This window comes from Salvelinus sp. IW2-2015, unplaced genomic scaffold, assembly GCF_002910315.2.
Source record: "Salvelinus sp. IW2-2015 unplaced genomic scaffold, ASM291031v2 Un_scaffold1457, whole genome shotgun sequence".
Lineage (NCBI taxonomy): Eukaryota > Metazoa > Chordata > Actinopteri > Salmoniformes > Salmonidae > Salvelinus > Salvelinus sp. IW2-2015.
The window spans coordinates 86,807-106,497 of record NW_019942919.1 but is presented as its reverse complement, the minus strand read 5'-3'; the positions used below and the strand labels follow the sequence as shown (position 1 = coordinate 106,497).

General features: G+C 40.9%; 1 protein-coding gene across 1 annotated transcript; it reads right to left on the bottom strand.

Moving 5' to 3' along the window:
- Positions 1 to 259: 259 nt before the first annotated feature.
- LOC112070909 (asparagine--tRNA ligase, cytoplasmic-like) lies at positions 260 to 10,962 on the bottom strand. Its single transcript, XM_070439166.1, has 6 exons — positions 10,676 to 10,962; positions 8,920 to 9,002; positions 8,077 to 8,166; positions 7,821 to 7,899; positions 497 to 545; positions 260 to 355 (listed from the first exon to the last, which is right to left on the bottom strand). Exons 1-6 carry the CDS (start codon positions 10,716 to 10,718, stop codon positions 334 to 336), a joined length of 366 nt encoding a protein of 121 aa, XP_070295267.1. The 5' UTR covers positions 10,719 to 10,962; the 3' UTR covers positions 260 to 333.
- Positions 10,963 to 19,691: the final 8,729 nt, after the last annotated feature.

Here is a 19,691-nt window from a genome sequence, read left to right as displayed (position 1 = left end):
AGCGCCAGACCCACCAGCTCCCAGAAGTACACAGTGCAGCTCATGACCACCAGGGGCCTGGAAGAGGAGAGGAGAGAGGACATCCTAGTCAGTCATAGCTCTAATATAAAATAACAAACCATCTAATACCATGAATTACAGTCAGAGTGAAAAGGGACAGTTAACCCAGAACCAGATTGGGCTAGTCCTGGTCTAAAAAAAGGTTTGAGTTTAATCTGGGTAATTAAAGTAAGTGAAGAATCTGTACCTGCTTCCCTCAGGTACTTGCTTCACTGTCCCATACAGAGCCACTGTGCTTTCAGTGGACAGCACCAGGGCATTATAGCACTGACACTATAATGAGACAAAAACAAAACTAGTTTTACAAATAAGAGGGGAAAAAAGGAGGGACCATAAATAAAGCATATTATTCAATTTTGTAATAAAGACAAATATTCTATAAATGAGCTTAAAAGTTGTAAAAAATAAAGTACCAATTTTATTGTTTGAGAACCACTGCAGGAAACCAGTTCCATCTCTCAGCACAATGAACAGCAGGTTCTTTCCTAGCAAGAGAAAGACAATGTGTTCTCAGTCACTTACCTAGTAAAATAAGGGTAAATACAAAATAAAGAGAATAAGAAAACACACTATGAGCCATGAAGCCCTCTCCTCTCATCCAGCTGCCCACAAAGCACTCAAAATAAGTCTGTAGTGAAGGGTTCCCTATCTGGCGGACCAGTGGTTTTATTGGCCCACCATCTTACAGGCTCTGGGTGTAGTTAATCCGACACCTCTCTGCGTAGTCATCGCCATTTTACCTGCTGTTAGCTGATTAGCTGCTGTTGTCTCACCTGTTGTCTTAGCTAGCTCTCCCAATCAATACCTGCGATTACCTTATGCCTCGCTGTATGTCTGATAGCCTTTAGCCGACCCTAAACCCAGGCCCTGCATGTCCCCAGGCACCCTCATTTGTTGACTTCTGTCATCGAAAAAGCCTTGGTTTCATGCTTGTCAACATCAGAAGCCTCCTCCCTAAGTTTGTTTTACTCACTGCTTTAGCACACTCTGCAACCCTGACGTCCTTGCCGTGGTCTGAATCCTGGCTTAGGAAGGCCACCAAAAATTCAGAGATTTCCATACCCAACTATAACATTTTCCGGCAAGATAGAACTGCCAAAGGGGGCGGAGTTTGCAATCTACTGCAGAGATAGCCTGCAAAGTAATGTCATACTTTCACAGGTCCATTCCCAAACAGTTCGAACTTCTAATTTAAAAATTAATCTCTCCAGAAATAAGTCTCTCACTGTTGCCACCTGCTACCGCCCCCCCCCCCCCAGCTCCCAGCTGTGCCCTGGACACCATTTGTGAATTGATCGCCCCCATCTAGCTTCAGAGTTTGTTCTGCTAGGTGACCTAAACTGGGATATGCTTAACACCCGGCACTCTACAATCTAAGCTAGATGCCCTCAATCTCACACAAATCATCAAGGAACCTACCAGGTACAACCCCAAATCCGTAAACATGGGCACCCTCTAGATATCATCCTGACCAACCTGCCCTCTAAATACACCTCTGCTGTCTTCAATCAAGATCTCAGCGTCACTGCCTCATTGCCTGTATCCGCTACGGGTCCGCGGTCAAACGACCCCCTCATCACTGTCAAACGCTCCCTAAACACTTCTGCGAGCAGGCCTTTCTATTGACCTGGCCCGGGTATCCTGGAAGGATATTGACCTCATTCCGTCAGTTGAGGATGCCTGGTCATTCTTTAAAAGTAACTTCCCTCACATCTTTAGATAAGCATGCCCCGTTCAAAAAACGCAGAACTAAGAACAGATATAGCCTTGGTTCACTCCAGACCTGACTGCCCTCGACCACACAAAAACATCCTGTGGCGGACTGCAATAGCATCGAATGTCCCCGTGATATGCAACTGTTCAGGGAAGTCAGGACCACAAATCACGCCAGTCAGTCAGGAAAGCAAAGGCTAGCTTTTTCAAGCAGAAATTTGCATCCTGTAGCTCTAACTCCCAAAAGTTCTGGGACACTGATAAGGTCCATGGAGAACAAGAGCACCTCCTCCCAGCTGCCCACTGCACTGAGGCTAGGTAACACGGTCACCACCGATAATCCATGATAATCGAAACTTCAACAAGCATTTCTCAACGGCTGGCCATGCCTTCCACCTGGCTACTCCACCTGGCCAACTAGCTTCCAATACTCTACTCAGCAAACTAGATGCAAGTTTATCATAGTGCCATCCGTTTTGTTACTAAAACACCTTATACCACCCACCACTGCGACCAGTATGCTCTAGTAGGCTGGCCCTCGCTACATATTCGTGCCCACACCACTGGCTCCAGTCATCTATAAGTCCATGCTAGGTAAAGCTCGCCTTATCTCAGTTCACTGGTCACGATAACAACACCCACCCGTAGCACGCGCTCCAGCAGGTATATCCACTGATCATCCAAAAGCCAACACCTAATTTGGCCGCCTTTCCTTCCAGTTCTCTGCTGCCAATGACTGGAACGAATTGCAAAAATCGCTGAAGTTGGAGACTTTTATTTCCCTCACCAACTTTAAACATCTGCTATCTGAGCAGCTAACCGATCGCTGCAGCTGTACATAGTCCATCTGTAAACAGCCCACCCAATTTACCTACCTCATCCCCTTACTGTTTTTATTTATTTACTTTTCTGCTCTTTTGCACACCAGTATCTCTACTTGCTCATGATCATCTGATGATTTATCACTCCAGTGTTAATCTGCTAAATTGTAATTATTCGCTCCTATGGCCTATTTATTGCCCACCTCATGCCTTTTGCCACACAGGTATATAGACTCATTTTGTTTTTTTCCTACTGTGTTATTGACTTTGTTTATTGTTTACTCCATGTGTAACTCTGTGTTGTTGTCTGTTCACACTGCTATGCTTTATCTTGGCCAGGTCGCAGTTGTAAATGAGAACTTGTTCTCAACTACCTACCCCTGGTTAAATAAAGGTGAAATAAAAATAATTTTTTTTGGGGGGGAATTTTCATTGTTGGACATAAGACTGTACAAAACACCAGGAAATCAGCTCCAAGTGATTAATTGTGTAATCTGTTCAAGTATTTGCACGCATAAGAGAGACACGTGATTGTTTACAAATGGAAGCAAGGTTTGAAATATTTAGTCAAATATTATATCTGTTTGGGATTCTTGCGTTCAATTTGCAGTCTACAAATGATTTGTAATAATGTTGCGCGCCCCTGACCATGTCTGAATCTAGTTGATGATCCCTGCTGTAGTAAATAGGAAACCCAGAGGGTGTTGTGTTGACTGTATCCTGAGCGTATAACTATTAGTAAACAACCTGCACATTATGGGCTAGTTACAGTGCTGTGGCATGCTGACAACTGCTGGGTTAGACACACATTAACCAACGTTCTACAACCCTCACCTTGTTTTCTCATTCGGTGCACCCAGCCAAACACCTTCACTCTCTCCCTCGGAGAGGCTCCAGCTGAAAGATTTTCACCTGTTGGGAAAAGGTTGATTACATTTCTACATTTCAACACAATGGAAGATAAAGATGTGATTCTTATTTCCAAACATTTATTTGTATTCATTTTAAAATAATTTTTAAACAATACAAAACATACAAAAAGATGAGTTTGACAGGATGCTGACGAAAGGAATATAGTGGATCTGACCGTTTTGGGCTCTGGAAGGCTCGAGTCATTCTCAATGGTGATTTCTTAGCTTCTTCCAGGTTCTTCTCTCGTCTCTCAGATCCTCTGCCTTTAAATCAAAGTTGAAATAATCTACATAAATATAATTATATGGTAATTATATATATTTTTAATCTATTTAACTCAGCAAGTCAGGCCTCCCGAGTGGCGCAGCGGTCTAAGGCACTGCAGTGCCACGAGAGATTCTGGGTTACAGTCCAGGCTCTGTCGCACAATTGGCCCAGCATCGTCCGGGTTATGGGAGGGTCTGGCAGGCAGGGATGTTCTTATCCCATCGCGCACTAGCGACTCCTGTTGGCAGGCCGGGTGCAATGCAAGCTGACACGGTCGCCAGGTTTACGGTGTTCCTCTGACACATCGGTGCGGCTGGCTTCCAGGTTAAGTGGGCATTGTGTCAAGAAGCAGTGCGGCTTGGTTGGGTTTCGGAGGATTCACGGCTCTCCCTTTGCCTCTCCCGATTCTGTACAAAAGTTGCAGCGATGAGACAAGACTATAACTACAAATTGGATTCCACGAAATGGGGAGAAAAAAGTGGTAAAAAATAAAAACACTTTGCAAGTCAGTTTAGAACAATTCTTATTTACAACGATGGAAACCAAAAGGCCTCCTGCAGGACGGGGGCTGGGATTAAAAAAATACATGATATAATATTGGACAAAACACACATCATGACAAGAGAGACAACACTACATAAGAGAGACCTAAGACAACAACATAGCATGGCAGCAACACAACATGACAACATCATGGTAGCAGCACAAACATGGTGTACACAACACTGATTCTCTTACCCTCAATGAGGTCTTGAAAGGCTTCGGCTCTGTTCATCACCGTCCTGGTCATTTCCTTCTTTGTCAGACACATACATCTCACCTGGAAGAAGTGGAAACACTCAACACTTGATGCTGAATGTGTTATTTCAGCTAACTAAACCTAGTTTGACATGTTCATTTCATGATTGAAAACTCCCGTATTCGAACACCACTATGCTGCTGTTTCACCCACCCAAAGGTTGGAGATCTGATGAAGCATGACAGTGATTAAACTAGCTAGGCAAGAGTGCTCGTTGCTAAGACTAGGAGCGTGACACGGCATGTTACCACATGCTTGGGTTCAGGACGACAGAAATGGAGAAAAAAAGCTCAAATAAAAGCAGAGCTCACACCGATGCGTGTATTTAACTAGCTGGTTTTCGCTAACTAGACAGTAAGATAAGCTTGACTATGCAATTATGTATATTTTAAATCATGACATTGGTGCTATGAAGCTAGCTAGCAACACCGGTCTGATGCAACACATCGATGCTTTCACATTGCTCAATGGCTGTGGTGTAAAGTACTTAAGTAAAAATAATTTTAAGTACTACTAAAATATGTTTTTGGGGTATTTTACTTTTACTTCACTCATTAATAACGAAATAATGTACTTTTTACTCTTTACATTTTCCCTGACAACCAAAGTACTCGTTACATTTTGAATGTTTAGCAGGACAGGAAAATGGTCCAATTCACTTCAGAACATCCCTGGTCATCTCTACTGCCTCGGATCTGGCCAGTCTCACTAAACAGAGAACATCCCTGGTCATCCTACTGCCTCTGATCTGGAGGACTCACTAACAGAGAACATCCTGGTCATCCCTACTGCCTCTGATCTGGAGGACTCACTAAACAGAGACATCCCTGGTCATCCCTACTGCCTCGGATCTGGAGGAGCTCACTCAACAGAGAACTCCTGGTCATCCCTACTGCCTCTGATCTGGCGTCTCATGTCGTGGAAATATTTGGACAATCATATTTCACAAATACCGGAGCCTGTGAGTTCAAGTATACTTCTTCTTACTTCATAACAAAGCGCGCCGCTGCATCATGAATACAACTGCCTTCCAACCCTTGACACACATTTTATAAACCTTGTCCTCCGTAACTTCATACTCAGTAGTGACTCCTCTTAATGGCTCATCACCTTCTGGCATTTTAGCCACCGTTCTAAATTGCCTTCATATTAGATCATGCAACCTGTATGGTCTCACATATTAGTTTCATGCATTTGGACCATAATCAACAGACTTGGCACTCTACAGAACTAACCAATAGATGTTATCCTGCTGACTCCACTGAAAGGGGAAAAAACATAGTTGGCCATAACAGTTACCAAGAATAACTGCTGCTGCATGTCTAATGGTGTTCCAATGACCCAGAGACAATACACGTACACTAGTTTTGCTGGCTCCTCTACATAAATAATATTTGGGCCCACAAAAAAGATATGTATTGAACAATTTCACAATACTCATAAACCACAAATCTTCGTTGTCAATGTGTCTGAGTGTTGAAACTGACCGCACGGGGCTACAGTATCCGCAAATACATTTAAACAAACAGAAGTCGTTCGTCTGGTACTTTGATACTTAGTACATTTAAAACCAAATACCTTTTAGACTTTTACTCAAGTAGTATTTTACTAGGTGGGGGACTTTTTAAAACCCGAGTCATTTTCTTTTTAGGTATCTTTACTTTTACTCAGTTTGACATTGGGTAAATTAGTAAACTAATAAACGCACAAGCTACTACTTACCCACTAGAGTCGCTGTGTTTTCTTACCTCTCGCCATACCCACGTAGAAATGTTTATCAATTGTAGTATATTAATGATTATACGAGCTACAGTAAGTAACTACTAAAAATGAATCTGCCCTCCTGTCCGTCAGTCGCTGGTGTTTGGTACTCTCATGTGTTAGGATTATCTGTAATACAACTTCTGCATATTTTGTGAATGGTGTTGGTTGGCAGTAACTTCCTGGCCATTTCATGTATCACCCTGCGAATGAATGAAAGACCATTATTGTTGGTGGTTTATGGAAGACCGGCTAGATATCGATGTCATGCTTATTTCATTATTAATTCAACCCATTGCTTCATGTAAACGAAGCTCGCACAGTTAAGCATTCCACTGTACTGTTTTAACACCTACTGTACCCCTGTGCATGTGACAATTACAAGAAAGGACAAAAACATTGCTTCATTTTTGTATCAATATTATTTTTTTTTTTAATAATGCTTGAAATATTATAGAACCAATGCTTCAATGGAAAAATGCCTTCCTGTGGCTGTGAACCCATAAATTGAATCTCATAATTCATCCGGACTGGAATTACAACGCACTGGATCACTTCATGAGAAGTTCACATTGTTATTGGGGTCTGTTCATTTCCAAGTCTCTTCAGTCGTGTGATCAGTGGGCTGTGCGTCAACTTACCCCTGTGTCAGCATAAAAAAAAATATATTGTTTAAATTTTATTTTAATATAATTATAAACAAATACTTTGAATATATTTAAACAAAATCAACAAACAAATAGAGAAAAGTACATGAACAGCTTACGCATACCAAACTATTTACATTACCCAGGTAATCTAAACAACAAATCATATTCATTACTTAATACAACTGTAAACACCCTGATCTGTCTCGCCTCGTCCTTGTGATGTCTCCACCCCTCTCCAGGTCGCTATTTTCCCCAGTTGTATTTATCCCTGTGTTTCTTGTCTCTCTGTGACATGTTCATCTTGTTTTCCCAGTGTATTTCACTGTGTTCCTGTCTCTCTGTGACAGTTCAATCTTGGTTTTCCCCAGTGCTAGTTATACCTGTGTGTTTCCTGTTCTCTCTGTGACGTTTCATCTTGTGGGGGGGAATTTTCATTGTTGGACATAAGACTGTACAAAACACCAGGAAATCAGCTCCAAGTGATTAATTGTGTAAATCTGTTCAAGTATTTGCACGCATAAGAGAGACACGTGATTGTTTACAAATGGAAGCAAGGTTTGAAATATTTAGTCAAATATTATATCTGTTTTGGGATTCTTGCGTTCAATTTGCAGTCTACAAATGATTTGTAATAATGTTGCGGCCCCCTGACCATGTCTGAATCTAGTTGATGATCCCTGCTGTAGTAAATAGGAAACCCAGAGGGTGTTGTGTTGACTGTATCCTGAGCGTATACTATTAGTAAACAACCTGCACATTATGGGCTAGTTACAGTGCTGTGGCATGCTGACAACTGCTGGGTTAGACACACATTAACCAACGTTCTACAACCCTCACCTTGTTTTCTCATTCGGTGCACCCAGCCAAACACCTTCACTCTCTCCCCTCGGAGAGGCTCCAGCTGAAAGATTTTCACCTGTTGGGAAAAGGTTGATTACATTTCTACATTTCAACACAATGGAAGATAAAGATGTGATTCTTATTTCCAAACATTTATTTGTATTTCATTTTTAAAATAATTTTTAAACAATACAAAACATACAAAAGATGAGTTTGACAGGATGCTGACGAAAGAGAATATAGTGGATCTGACCGTTTTGGGCTCTGGAAGGCTCGAGTCATTCTCAATGGTGATTTTCTTAGCTTCTTCCAGGTTCTTCTCTCGTCTCTCAGAATCCTCTGCCTTTAAATCAAAGTTGAAAATAACTTACATAAATATAATTATAATGGTAATTATATATATATTTTTAATCTATTTAACTCAGCAAGTCAGGCCTCCCGAGTGGCGCAGCGGTCTAAGGCACTGCAGTGCCACGAGAGATTCTGGGTTACAGTCCAGGCTCTGTCGCACAATTGGCCCAGCATCGTCCGGGTTATGGGAGGGTCTGGCAGGCAGGGATGTTCTTATCCCATCGCGCACTAGCGACTCCTGTGGCAGGCCGGGTGCAATGCAAGCTGACACGGTCGCCAGGTTTACGGTGTTTCCTCTGACACATCGGTGCGGCTGGCTTCCAGGTTAAGTGGGCATTGTGTCAAGAAGCAGTGCGGCTTGGTTGGGTTTCGGAGGATTCACGGCTCTCTCCTTTGCCTCTCCCGATTCTGTACAAAAGTTGCAGCGATGAGACAAGACTATAACTACAAATTGGATTCCACGAAATTGGGGAGAAAAAGTGGTAAAAAAATAAAAACACTTTGCAAGTCAGTTTAGAACAAATTCTTATTTACAACGATGGAAACCAAAAGGCCTCCTGCAGGACGGGGGCTGGGATWAAAAAAATACATGATATAAATATTGGACAAAACACACATCATGACAAGAGAGACAACACTACATAAGGAGAGACCTAAGACAACAACATAGCATGGCAGCAACACAACATGACAACATCATGGTAGCAGCACAAAACATGGTGTACACAACACTGATTCCTCTTACCCTCAATGAGGTCTTGAAAGGCTTCGGCTCTGTTCCATCACCGTCCTGGTCATTTCCTTCTTTGTCAGACACATACATCTCACCTGGAAGAAGTGGAAACACTCAACACTTGATGCTGAATGTGTTATTTCAGCTAACTAAACCTAGTTTGACATGTTCATTCATGATGAAAACTCCCGTATTCGACACCCCACTATGCTGCCTGTTTCACCCACCCAAAGGTTGGAGATCTGATGAAGCATGACAGTGATTAAACTAGCTAGGCAAGATGCTCGTTGGCTAGATAAGGAGCGTGACACGGACATGTTACACATGCTTTGGGTTCAGGGACGACAAGAAATGGAGAAAAAAAGCTCAAATAAAAGCAGAGCTCACACCGATGCGTAGTATTTAACTAGCTGGTTTTGCTAACTAGACAGTCAAGATAAGCTTGAGCTATGCAATTATGTATATTATTAAATCATGACATTGGTGCTATGAAGCTAGCTAGCAACACCGGTCTGATGCAACACATCGATGCTTTCAACATTGCTACAATGGCTGTGGTGTAAAGTACTAAGTAAAAATAATTTTAAGTATACTAAAAATGTTTTGGGTATTTTACTTTTACTCACTCATTAATAAGAAATAAGTACTTTTTACTACTCTTACATTTTCCTGACAACCAAAGTACTCGTTACATTTGAATGTTTAGCAGGACAGGAAAATGGTCCAATTCACTCAGAACATCCCTGGTCATCTCTCCTGCCTCTGGATCTGGCCAGCTCACTAAACAGAGAACACCCTGGTCATCCTACTGCCTGATCTGGAGGATCACTAACAGAGAACATCCTGGTCATCCCTACTGCCTCGATCTGGAGGACTCACTAAACAGAGAACATCCCTGGTCATCCCTACTGCCTCGGATCTGGACGGACTCACTCAACAAGAACCTCCCTGGTCATCCCTACTGCCTCTGATCTGGCAGTCTCATGTCGTGGAAATATTTGGACAATCATATTTCACAAATACCGGAGCCTGTGAGTTCAAATATACTTCTTATTACTTCATAATAAAGGCCGAGCTGCATCATGAATACAACTGCCTTCCAGTCTTGACACACATTTTATAAACTTGTCCTCCTAACTTCATACTCATWGTGACTCCTCTTAATGGCTCATCACCTCTGGCATTTAGCCACCGTTATAATATTGCCTTCATATTAGGAYATGCAACCTGTAGTGTCTCACATATGTAGTTTCATGCATGTWGGACCATAKCAACAGACCTTGGCACTCTACAGGAATAACCAATAGATGTTATCCTGCTGACTCCACTGAAAGGGGAACAAAAACATAGTTGGCCATRACAGTTACAAGAATAACTGCGTGCATGTCTAATGGTGTCCAATGACCCAGAGCACATACACGTACACTAGTTTTGCTGGCTCCTTCTGAAATAAATAATTGCCACATATGTATTGAAAAATTCACAATACTCACTAAACACAAATGCTTCGTTYGTCAATTATGTCTGAGTGTTGAACTGAGCCACAGGCTACAGTATCCGTAAATACATTTAAACAAACAAGAATATCGTGTCGTCTGGTTACTTTGATACTTAAGTACATTTAAAACCAAATACTTTTAGACTTTTACTCAAGTAGTATTTTACTAGGTGACTTTTACCCGAGTCATTTTCTTTTAAGGTATCTTTACTTTTACTCAAGTTTGAACATGTAAATTAGCTAAACTAATAACCACAGCTATCTACTTACCCACTGAGAGTCCGCCTGTGGTTTTCGTTACCTCCTCTGCCATACCCACGTAGAAATTGTATCAAATGTGTATATTTAATAGATTACYAGCGAGCTAATAATAATACTAAAATGAATCTGCCCTCCTGTCCGTCAGTCGCTGGTGTTTGTACTCATGTGTAGGATTATCTGTGAATACAACTTCTGCATATTTCGTGAATGGTGATTGGTTGCAGTAACTTGAACGTGGATTCGTTCCCAGTCCCTGCCATTCATTGTAGTTCCACCCTGGAATGATGAAAGGACCATTATGGTGTGGTTTATSGAGAGACCTGGCTAGATATGATTCATGCTTATTTCATTATTAATTCAACCCATTGCATCATGTAAAGAAGCTCGCAAGTTAAGCATTTCACTGTACTGTTTTACACCTACTGTACCCTGTGCATGTGACAATTACAAAAGAAAAGACAAAAACATTGCTTCCATTTTTTATCATTATTATTATTATTTTTTAATAATGCTTGAAATATTATAGAGCCAATCTTCCAGTGGAAAAATGCCTCTGTGGCTGTGAATAATAAATGATTCTCATAATTCATCCGGACTGGATGAATACAACAGCACTGGATCACTTTGACAAGTTCACATTTTTAGATTGGGGTCTCGTTCATTTCCAAGTCTTCAGTCGTGTGATCAGTGGGCTGTGGTTCAACTTTACCCCTGTGCAGCTTCAAAAAAAAAAAAATTTTTTTTTAATATTATTAAACAAATATCTTTTGAATATTATTAAACAAATATCAACAAACAAAAGAGAAATAGTCACATGCAAACAAGCTTACATACAAACTATTTACATTACCAGGAATCCTAAACAAACAAATCATATTCATTATTAACACAACTGTAACACCCTGATCTGTCTCGCCTGTCCTTGTGATTGTCTCCACCCCCTCCAGGTGTCGCTTATTTTCCCCAGTGTATTTATCCCTGTGTTTCCTGTCTCTCTGTGACAGTTCATCTTGTTTTCCCCAGTGTATTTATCCCTGTGTTTCCTGTCTCTCTGTGACAGTTCATCTTGTTTTCCCCAGTGTATTTATCACTGTGTTTCCTGTCTCTCTGTGACAGTTCATCTTGTTTTCCCCAGTGTATTTATCACTGTGTTTCCTGTCTCTCTGTACTAGTTCGTCTTGTATGTCGAAGCCTACCAGTGTTTTTTCCCGTTTTCCTGCTTGGCCTTTTCTCCTTTTCTAGTCCTCCCGGTTTTGCCCCTTGCCTGTTCTGGACTCTGTGCCTGCCTGCCACTCTGTACCRGTTMTGACCTWTTGCCTATTCCCTTTGGATTTATTAAACATCTTAAACTCCAACCGTCTGCCTCCTGTGTCTGCATTTGGGTCTTGCCTAGGGTCATGATAACAATTTATTAGCATTTTTGTTTTTAATTTTAGTTAAATTAGTGCCATATTGTTTCAATTCATTAATAAAGTGAAAAAAAGTTAGATTTTGAATAAGACCATTTGCACTTGTGAATATGAAATGTAGCTAATATTATAATTATTAATATTATATTATTATATTATTATTATTATTATTATTATTAAATATATTTTATCAATGTCATAATTTCTGAAATAAATCATATCAGAACCATTAAATTGTACAACCTGTCCTGTTTTATTTAAACAAAATGCTGTATATCACTCCCACAAAATTATACTACAAATACAGATAAAAAAACTAATTCAAAATGGTCTCCTCCATGCCACAGAAATCACAATTATAGTCAATATTCAGCTTGAATCTTTCCAAAACATGTTTCACAGGATAAATTCGATGTAACATTTTTTAAATGAAACTTCCTTTACCTTGTTAGTGATGCAATATTTGTTGTATTGTCTGTGCTTTCCCCCATTGTATATCACCATAGATATTTCAACCAAAAACATCTTGCTGAGAAAAGTGTAGTATCACAAACAATATTCCTAATCTGTTTATTACTAACTTTATCTTTGAGGATGTTAATATTGCCAGTGAATATATTGTCATGTAAATCTGTGTTACTTACATCAACCACAGAGGAATAAGAAAAATTAAGAAAAAACAGCTGCATATTTTTTCGAGGTTATTGGAATTATAAACTTATAAAGAAATTCCCCATATGAGGGTAGATATCCATCCTCATTCAGTAACTGACCAACCAAAATAATTGTATTCTCAAACCAGTTACGAAAGAAAAATAGATTTATTTAAAAAAAATCGAATATCTTTGTTGTTCCATAGAAAGAATCGGTGAGGGGGGAAATTATGTTTATACGCTAACATCCAAGCTAAAAGTGCCTGTTTATGGAATTTGGACAATTTTACTGGGATTTTATCAACATCAAAGTTACACCGAAGCAGAAATTCTAAGGCAACCTTGTACAGTAGCTTCTCTGAATTTATTAGCATTGTCCACTGTCACACAAAATCAACATGTCAAAAGTGGCTACTTCTCTTTATTTAGTTTCAGTCTGACTCAGACCAAGCACACTCTCGTAACAGCCAGGGCTTAACCACAAAGACTAATATAGATAGCTTGTGTAAGGTATAGTGGCAGTTTTTAGACACATAGCAACAGTATCTTATTATAAGGCCTGCAGCAAAACATATGAATCTTAAAGTCCCCTTAATCAATAATGGCGAGGGTCTTTGGGACCCACCCCCTACATCCCCCCCTCTGAGACTAATAAGTCTCACATGTTCAATCATAATATTCTCCTCTGAAATCAAACAGAGTTGGCAAAACCCGCGGATCCATTTGAACCCAGGGATGTCCTGCTAAAGGGAGAAACAAACTCCTGAGGTTCCTGCTGCTGGGGGTGAGTGTGTCTATACTCCCATTCCTCCTGAGTGTTGGGAAGAACCACACGAGTTGGATAGACAATGGGATTAAGAGAAACCAGAAATGCACCAGTCTCACCGTCAGCACAATTTTCATCAGCTTCCACCAACACCATCACTCCAGCATGTTTCAAGAGCAGTTACAGTCATTTTTCTTACAAATATAAACAGTAGCCAAAATCACCAAACCTCTACAAGTATAGGAGTAAACAACAAAAACAAAGTCAACATAACTTTCCCCATTRCAATTCCAAATTTAGCATTAAACCAGTCACCAATTTTGTCAAAAACAGATTTTTCAGATTTTGAGAGAGTTTTACTAAGATCAGCAATCGTATCAATTATCGCAGTCATATTCTCAGAGGAGTCACGGAAGAGCATAACACAATTTTCAGGATCAATAATACCTAGTACGTTACATTGTCCTCCTTCCTTYGCCAAAAGATAATCCAGACGACTGCTTTCAKATTATGGACATCTAMTGAGAGTTGGCTAAATCCCCGGATCGTTAAATTCATATGGGCCTGTAAAGAGAAGGTTCAATTAATTACCCGCTTTCCCAGGACAGCCACACCCCAGGAGGGTATGATTGACATACCACAAATCTCACCCGGGTGTAGGACATAACCATAGGCTTCCTGGTTGTCTGGGATGAGTCGTTTGGCGCGCTTCAGTTCCCCAGAGTTGGTTTGACCCGTCTCATTGAAGAGGTCAGTGACCCCCCCCCCCATCCAGGAGGTAAAGGGATGTACCCCTTGTTACTGCGTACCCACATCCATCGAAAAGGTGCTCCCATACCTTCCTCTATCCTGGAGAGGTTTACACCTGTCACTGTAAGTCTAACACACCATCTTGGCTGGTTCCATTTTCTTTTATGGACTCGTAGTTTCACCCAGTCTCCTACGCAGATGGTCAGAGCATTTGGATCCTCACCTGGGATTGGTTCTGCTGTTTTCCTAGTGTGAGAGTGGAGAAAACTGACARTAGAAGTYAGTTCYTTCATGTACTCAATGTGGTCACACTGTGCCTCAGTTATGTTTATCTGTCGGTCAGTCGTAGGTCTCACCCCTGGGGTGTTCATTGGTCGTCTTGTTAACATTTCATAAGGTGTACACCCAATACCTTTGTTAAAGGCTGCTGCACATTTTCATGAGGACAAGAGGTGATCCCTCTACCCATGTCATTCCTGTGGAATAGACAGCTTTTGGCAAGGATTTTCAGGTCTGTTAGCACCTCCAGTAACTCCGTTACTCTGGGTGATAGATGGACACAAACTTCTGATCAACACGCATCGTTTTGCCACTTGCGGTAACCACATTCTATGAGAGGTCCCATTGTCTGCAGACAAAACCTCAGGACACCGAACCGTGTATGATTCTTGGCTAGCATGTTGCAACTGTTCTCGCACACATTGGTAGTAGGAAATGCTTCCAGCACCTGGTGAACCGTGTCTATATCACAGGCAGTATCTCTTCTTTCTTTCACTCTATCATCGTCTAGGAGATTCATAGCAAGGTGGAAAAGGTCCTTTTGGATGAGAACGTCCCTGGTTGCGGTGCGGGAATCCCTGGTGCAGTGGAGCCGTGTCTATTTTATAAGAAAAACATCGCGGCAACGATAATAACGTTTTACGTGCTGATTCCAATATTCAAAACCATTGGGCGATTCTCCCCATATCCCCTTGACGAATGGCTACACTATGAGCAATAGAAACACATGTGATCATGGTGATGGTACAGGGCATGCAGACAACGATGTGCATAAGCCAGAACCTAGACAAGAGGCACACCCTCTTCCTTCCACACCTTGTGATTGAGATAACAGCCTGCAGCTGTTTTCAAATCAGTAGTTTTCGGCACAACAACAACTAAAAAAGAGGAATGTGTGTGACAACGGGAAACCGCCATCTTGGCCGCCTCATCAGYWATGCTGTTACCAATACTTAGCATARTTACTCCTACCYGTGTGTGCCTCAACCTTAACAATAGCCAATGTGTTAGGTTTTCACATAGCTTCAATCAACTGTTCAACAYATATGTCCTATTCTTAATAGGTGTYCCTGTGGTGTCAGTAAACCTTCTTGCTCTCCAAACCCCCACACCATGACAAACCCCAATAGCATATGCAGAGTCTGGATAAACAGTAAGTGTCTTCCCTTCCCCCAATTCACAGAGCTAATAAGTCTGCCTGTTGCGCTGATAAATGTTCTGGTAGGGGCCGTATAACCTCAATATCACCTTCCACATCTACTACAGCTAATCCTACATGTTTTTATTTGTATTTATTCTTTACCTGTACTTTGATCTATATAAGCAGAACCATCAACGAACAGCACCATGTCAGAGTCAAGCAGAGATTCATCAACAAGTCTTTTGTCCGGTTCACATTCCTGGGCTGTCTCGAYGTCCCTGTTACTGATGATTTGCTCAGGGAAGTCCGAACAACTTGTCCAATTTCGCCTAAACAGGAACAGTGAGCTCCAGTGTCTATTAGAAACGGTAGGTCATGTCCATTAACATTAAGAGTAACCATTGGCTCGTCTCTTCCATCATTGTATATAGACTTATTTTTCTACTGTATTATTGACTGTATGTTTGTTTTACWCCATGTGTAACTCTGTGTTGTTGTATGTGTCGAACTGCTTTGCTTTATCTTGGTCAGGTCGCAATTGTAAATGAGAACTTGTTCTCAACTTGCCTACCTGGTTAAATAAAGGTGAAAAAAAAATTGGGGGAAAATTGAATTCATACTGGAGCAGGGGAGTCGGGCACCTTCATTGTTGATTCTGAGGGAAATGAGAACTGTTGGGTGTTCTGATTTGCYGTTAGCMATGGCTGTCCTCTGTCATTAACTTGTCCTCCTTGTCCATAGGTTATAGGTGACCCCTGGAGAGCATTCTCCGACCCCGAGCGAGTGGTACTGTGGCTGAAGAGCATACTGCTGCCGTAGTGGGTAGTACACTCCACGATGTGCAATAGCAAATTTCCTCTGCCCCTGTTGTAACCTCTTCCTCTTCCATTTCCCTCGCACAGTGAACTCACATGCCCCAACTTGCCCACAGGTCCAGCAGTGAGTGTTGTTCCGGTCACGAGGTGCTCTTGCGGACCCACCTCCTCTTCCATGCCATTTCTTAAAAGTTGATGTCAATTCCACAACGGGAAACTTCTTTTGCATATATTCAACAGGCGTGACAGGCTTCATTGCTCCTATCTCCTCATTCTGGGTTGACTGTGCCATGGTGCTCCGGCGTTTTATTTAGATACTCTGCGTGTAATGTGTTTTCTAGCCTCTATAGGGTTATTCTAAAGTGAGTGTAATATGTATGAATATGCCTATATACATTCTTCTCTATCTCCTTTCAGTGTGTGTTAAACAACAGTGGGTGATACTGTAATCCTAATTTTACACGCACTTAATCCAGGCTATAGTAAATGGTTCTACTAAACTCAACTATATTTCACACACGGGCCTTCCAGAGACAACCACATGATAGACTTCAATTCCTAATGTTATCTCTTAAGGGTGTAGAGTAACAGTAATATTATATTCACCAGTGCCCCTGGTAATAACGTCACAAAGTAATTTTCTATGAAAATCTCTACAGAACGCAACTTCCTAGTAATAATTTACTGGTATACTAAGGGTTGTACATTTCCTATACTGTCCTTTATTTATTTTTCCCCCTTTATTTAACCAGGTAGGCAAGTTGAGAACAAGTTCTCATTTACAACTGCGACCTGGCCAAGATAAAGCAAAGCAGTTCGACACATACAACAACACAGAGTTACACGTGGAGTAAAACAAACATACAGTCAATAATACAGTAGAAAAATAAGTCTATATACAATGTGAGCAAGTGAGGTGAGATAAGGGTGGTAAGGCAATAAATAGGCCATGGTGTCGAAGTAAATATAATATAGCAATTAAACACTGGAATGGTAGATGTGCAGTAGATGAAWGTGCAAAGTAGAAATACTGGGGTGCAAAGGAGCAARATAAATAAATAAATACAGTAGGGGATGAGGTAGTTGTTTGGGCTATTTACAGATGGGCTATGTACAGGTCCTATGGTAGGAAAGTGTCAYTAACAAAYATGTTTAACCTTTTATTCAAATAACTTCTGTCCTACTCCTAACTTTTTATTCMACCATTGGGCCATTACCCAATAGAATTCGCCATAATCCACAGACAAATAAACAAATTAAACATACAACGCACTATTCATAAACAACTCAACTCATTCACTGATTAATTTTCACAGAATTACCTCTACAAAAATCCAAAATAAACCACCCTCCGCATAGGTCAAGGTGGCCTGGGTAATTGTCGCTGAATTACCTGTACAAAATAAAAATAAAAACTAGTATTTGGGTAATTGTCGCTGAATTACATCTACAAATAAAATAAAAATCATCCATCATTAATTTCATTCATCATATATTGACATCATGCATTTCACCAATAGCCAGTTATGTAATTTCTCCAATCTAGAATTCGACTATGTCATAGTTATATGTAAAGTGTATGTATATATTTTAGAGTGAGTGAGGTGCCACTTACTTGTTAGAGGGAAACCACACCAGTGAATGTCAATTAATTACAGACTWAGATTAAACAGGTGTCTGCTTACCTTGTTTAATTTGGAGCTCTGGCACCATGGTGTAGAATCTCCTCCAACCGGGGTGGACACTCACTCCCGGCAAGCTCGCCAAATGTCGGAGTAGGTTCCTTGTTCCTTGTCAATCATTGGCTTATTGGTGAAATCAGCAATCAGACAATATCTTTAAGTACATCAATCATTCATTTATTAATGCAATTGCAGACAGAAGTTGACAACGGAAATACAGCATGWATGTTTCCGAGTAAGTTCTGCACCCCACCTAAGGGCACAGCTGATTTTATACACACTCCCTAGATCACCTACGTCAATGTGCCAGAGCTCCAAATTAAACAAGGTAAGCAGACACCTGTTTAATCTAGAGTCGCAATTCAACGGCTCAGACACGAGAGGTATGTGGCAGGGTCTACAGTCAATCACGGACTACAAAAGGAAAACCAGCCCTGTCGCGGACCAGGATGTCTTGTTCGCAAACAAATTAAACAACTTCTTTGCTCGCTTTGAGGACAATATAGTGCCACTGACACGGCCCGCTACCAAAACCTGCGGGCTCTCCTTCACTGCAGCTAACGTGAGTAAAACATTTAAACGTGTTAACTCTCGCAAAGGCTGCCGGCCCAGACGGCATCCCCAGCCGCGTCCTCAGAGCATGCGCAGACCAGCTGGCTGGTGTGTTTACGGACATATTCAATCAATCCTTATCCCAGTTAGTTTCGGTCTGACCGACTAGCCTCAAGCACACTTCTCACAACAGCAGATTTAGGGACACACCCCCTAACAAAAAAGTTCAAGCCGCCAAAAGGAAAGAAAAAGGTTTTTTTGTCCAAAAAAAACATTTGTTTCTTTTTCCCCCCTTTGGGGGGGTTTTTTCCCTCAAGATAAAAATTTGGGGGGGGGGTTTTTTTTTTTTTTTTTTTTTGAAAGTTTTTTACTCCTTTGTTTTCATCCTTGCATATAACAATTCCAAGATAAGTTACTTTCTTTTAATTGGGATCCATATACTTCTGTAAAACACTGTCCTTCAGGGGAAATAAGTGCTTTTTTGATATTCATTTTCAACCTGAACCAAGGAAAATTCTTCAATACAGGCAACTGCTTCAGAAACCTCATTCTGTCTCTCAAAAATATGATGGTATCATCAGCCAGTTGACATAGTTTAAAGTCCTTGCAAGTGCTGAAATACCTTAATTCTTTCTTGATATGAGAGCCATACTTTAAAGATATGAAGTCCTGAAATCATTATCATCTGCTTAGCAATGTTTGCTACATCTGTCTAAGGAAGGATCATATTGGAAGTTGACTGGGCTGATGTACAGATTCTGATAAAATGGGCAACATTCTGAGAGATTTCTTTGGATTTTCATTGGGAGTATTATTGATCAATTCATTACATACGGAAGTCATTTAACCTGCCCTTTATTCTATTAAAGAAATATTGGTATTTTTCTCTCCCTCTTCCATCAAATCTGTCGTTCTGCCCCTGAGCAAGGCAAGTTAACCACGTGTCCCGGGCGCAAGACGTGGATTTGTCGATTAACA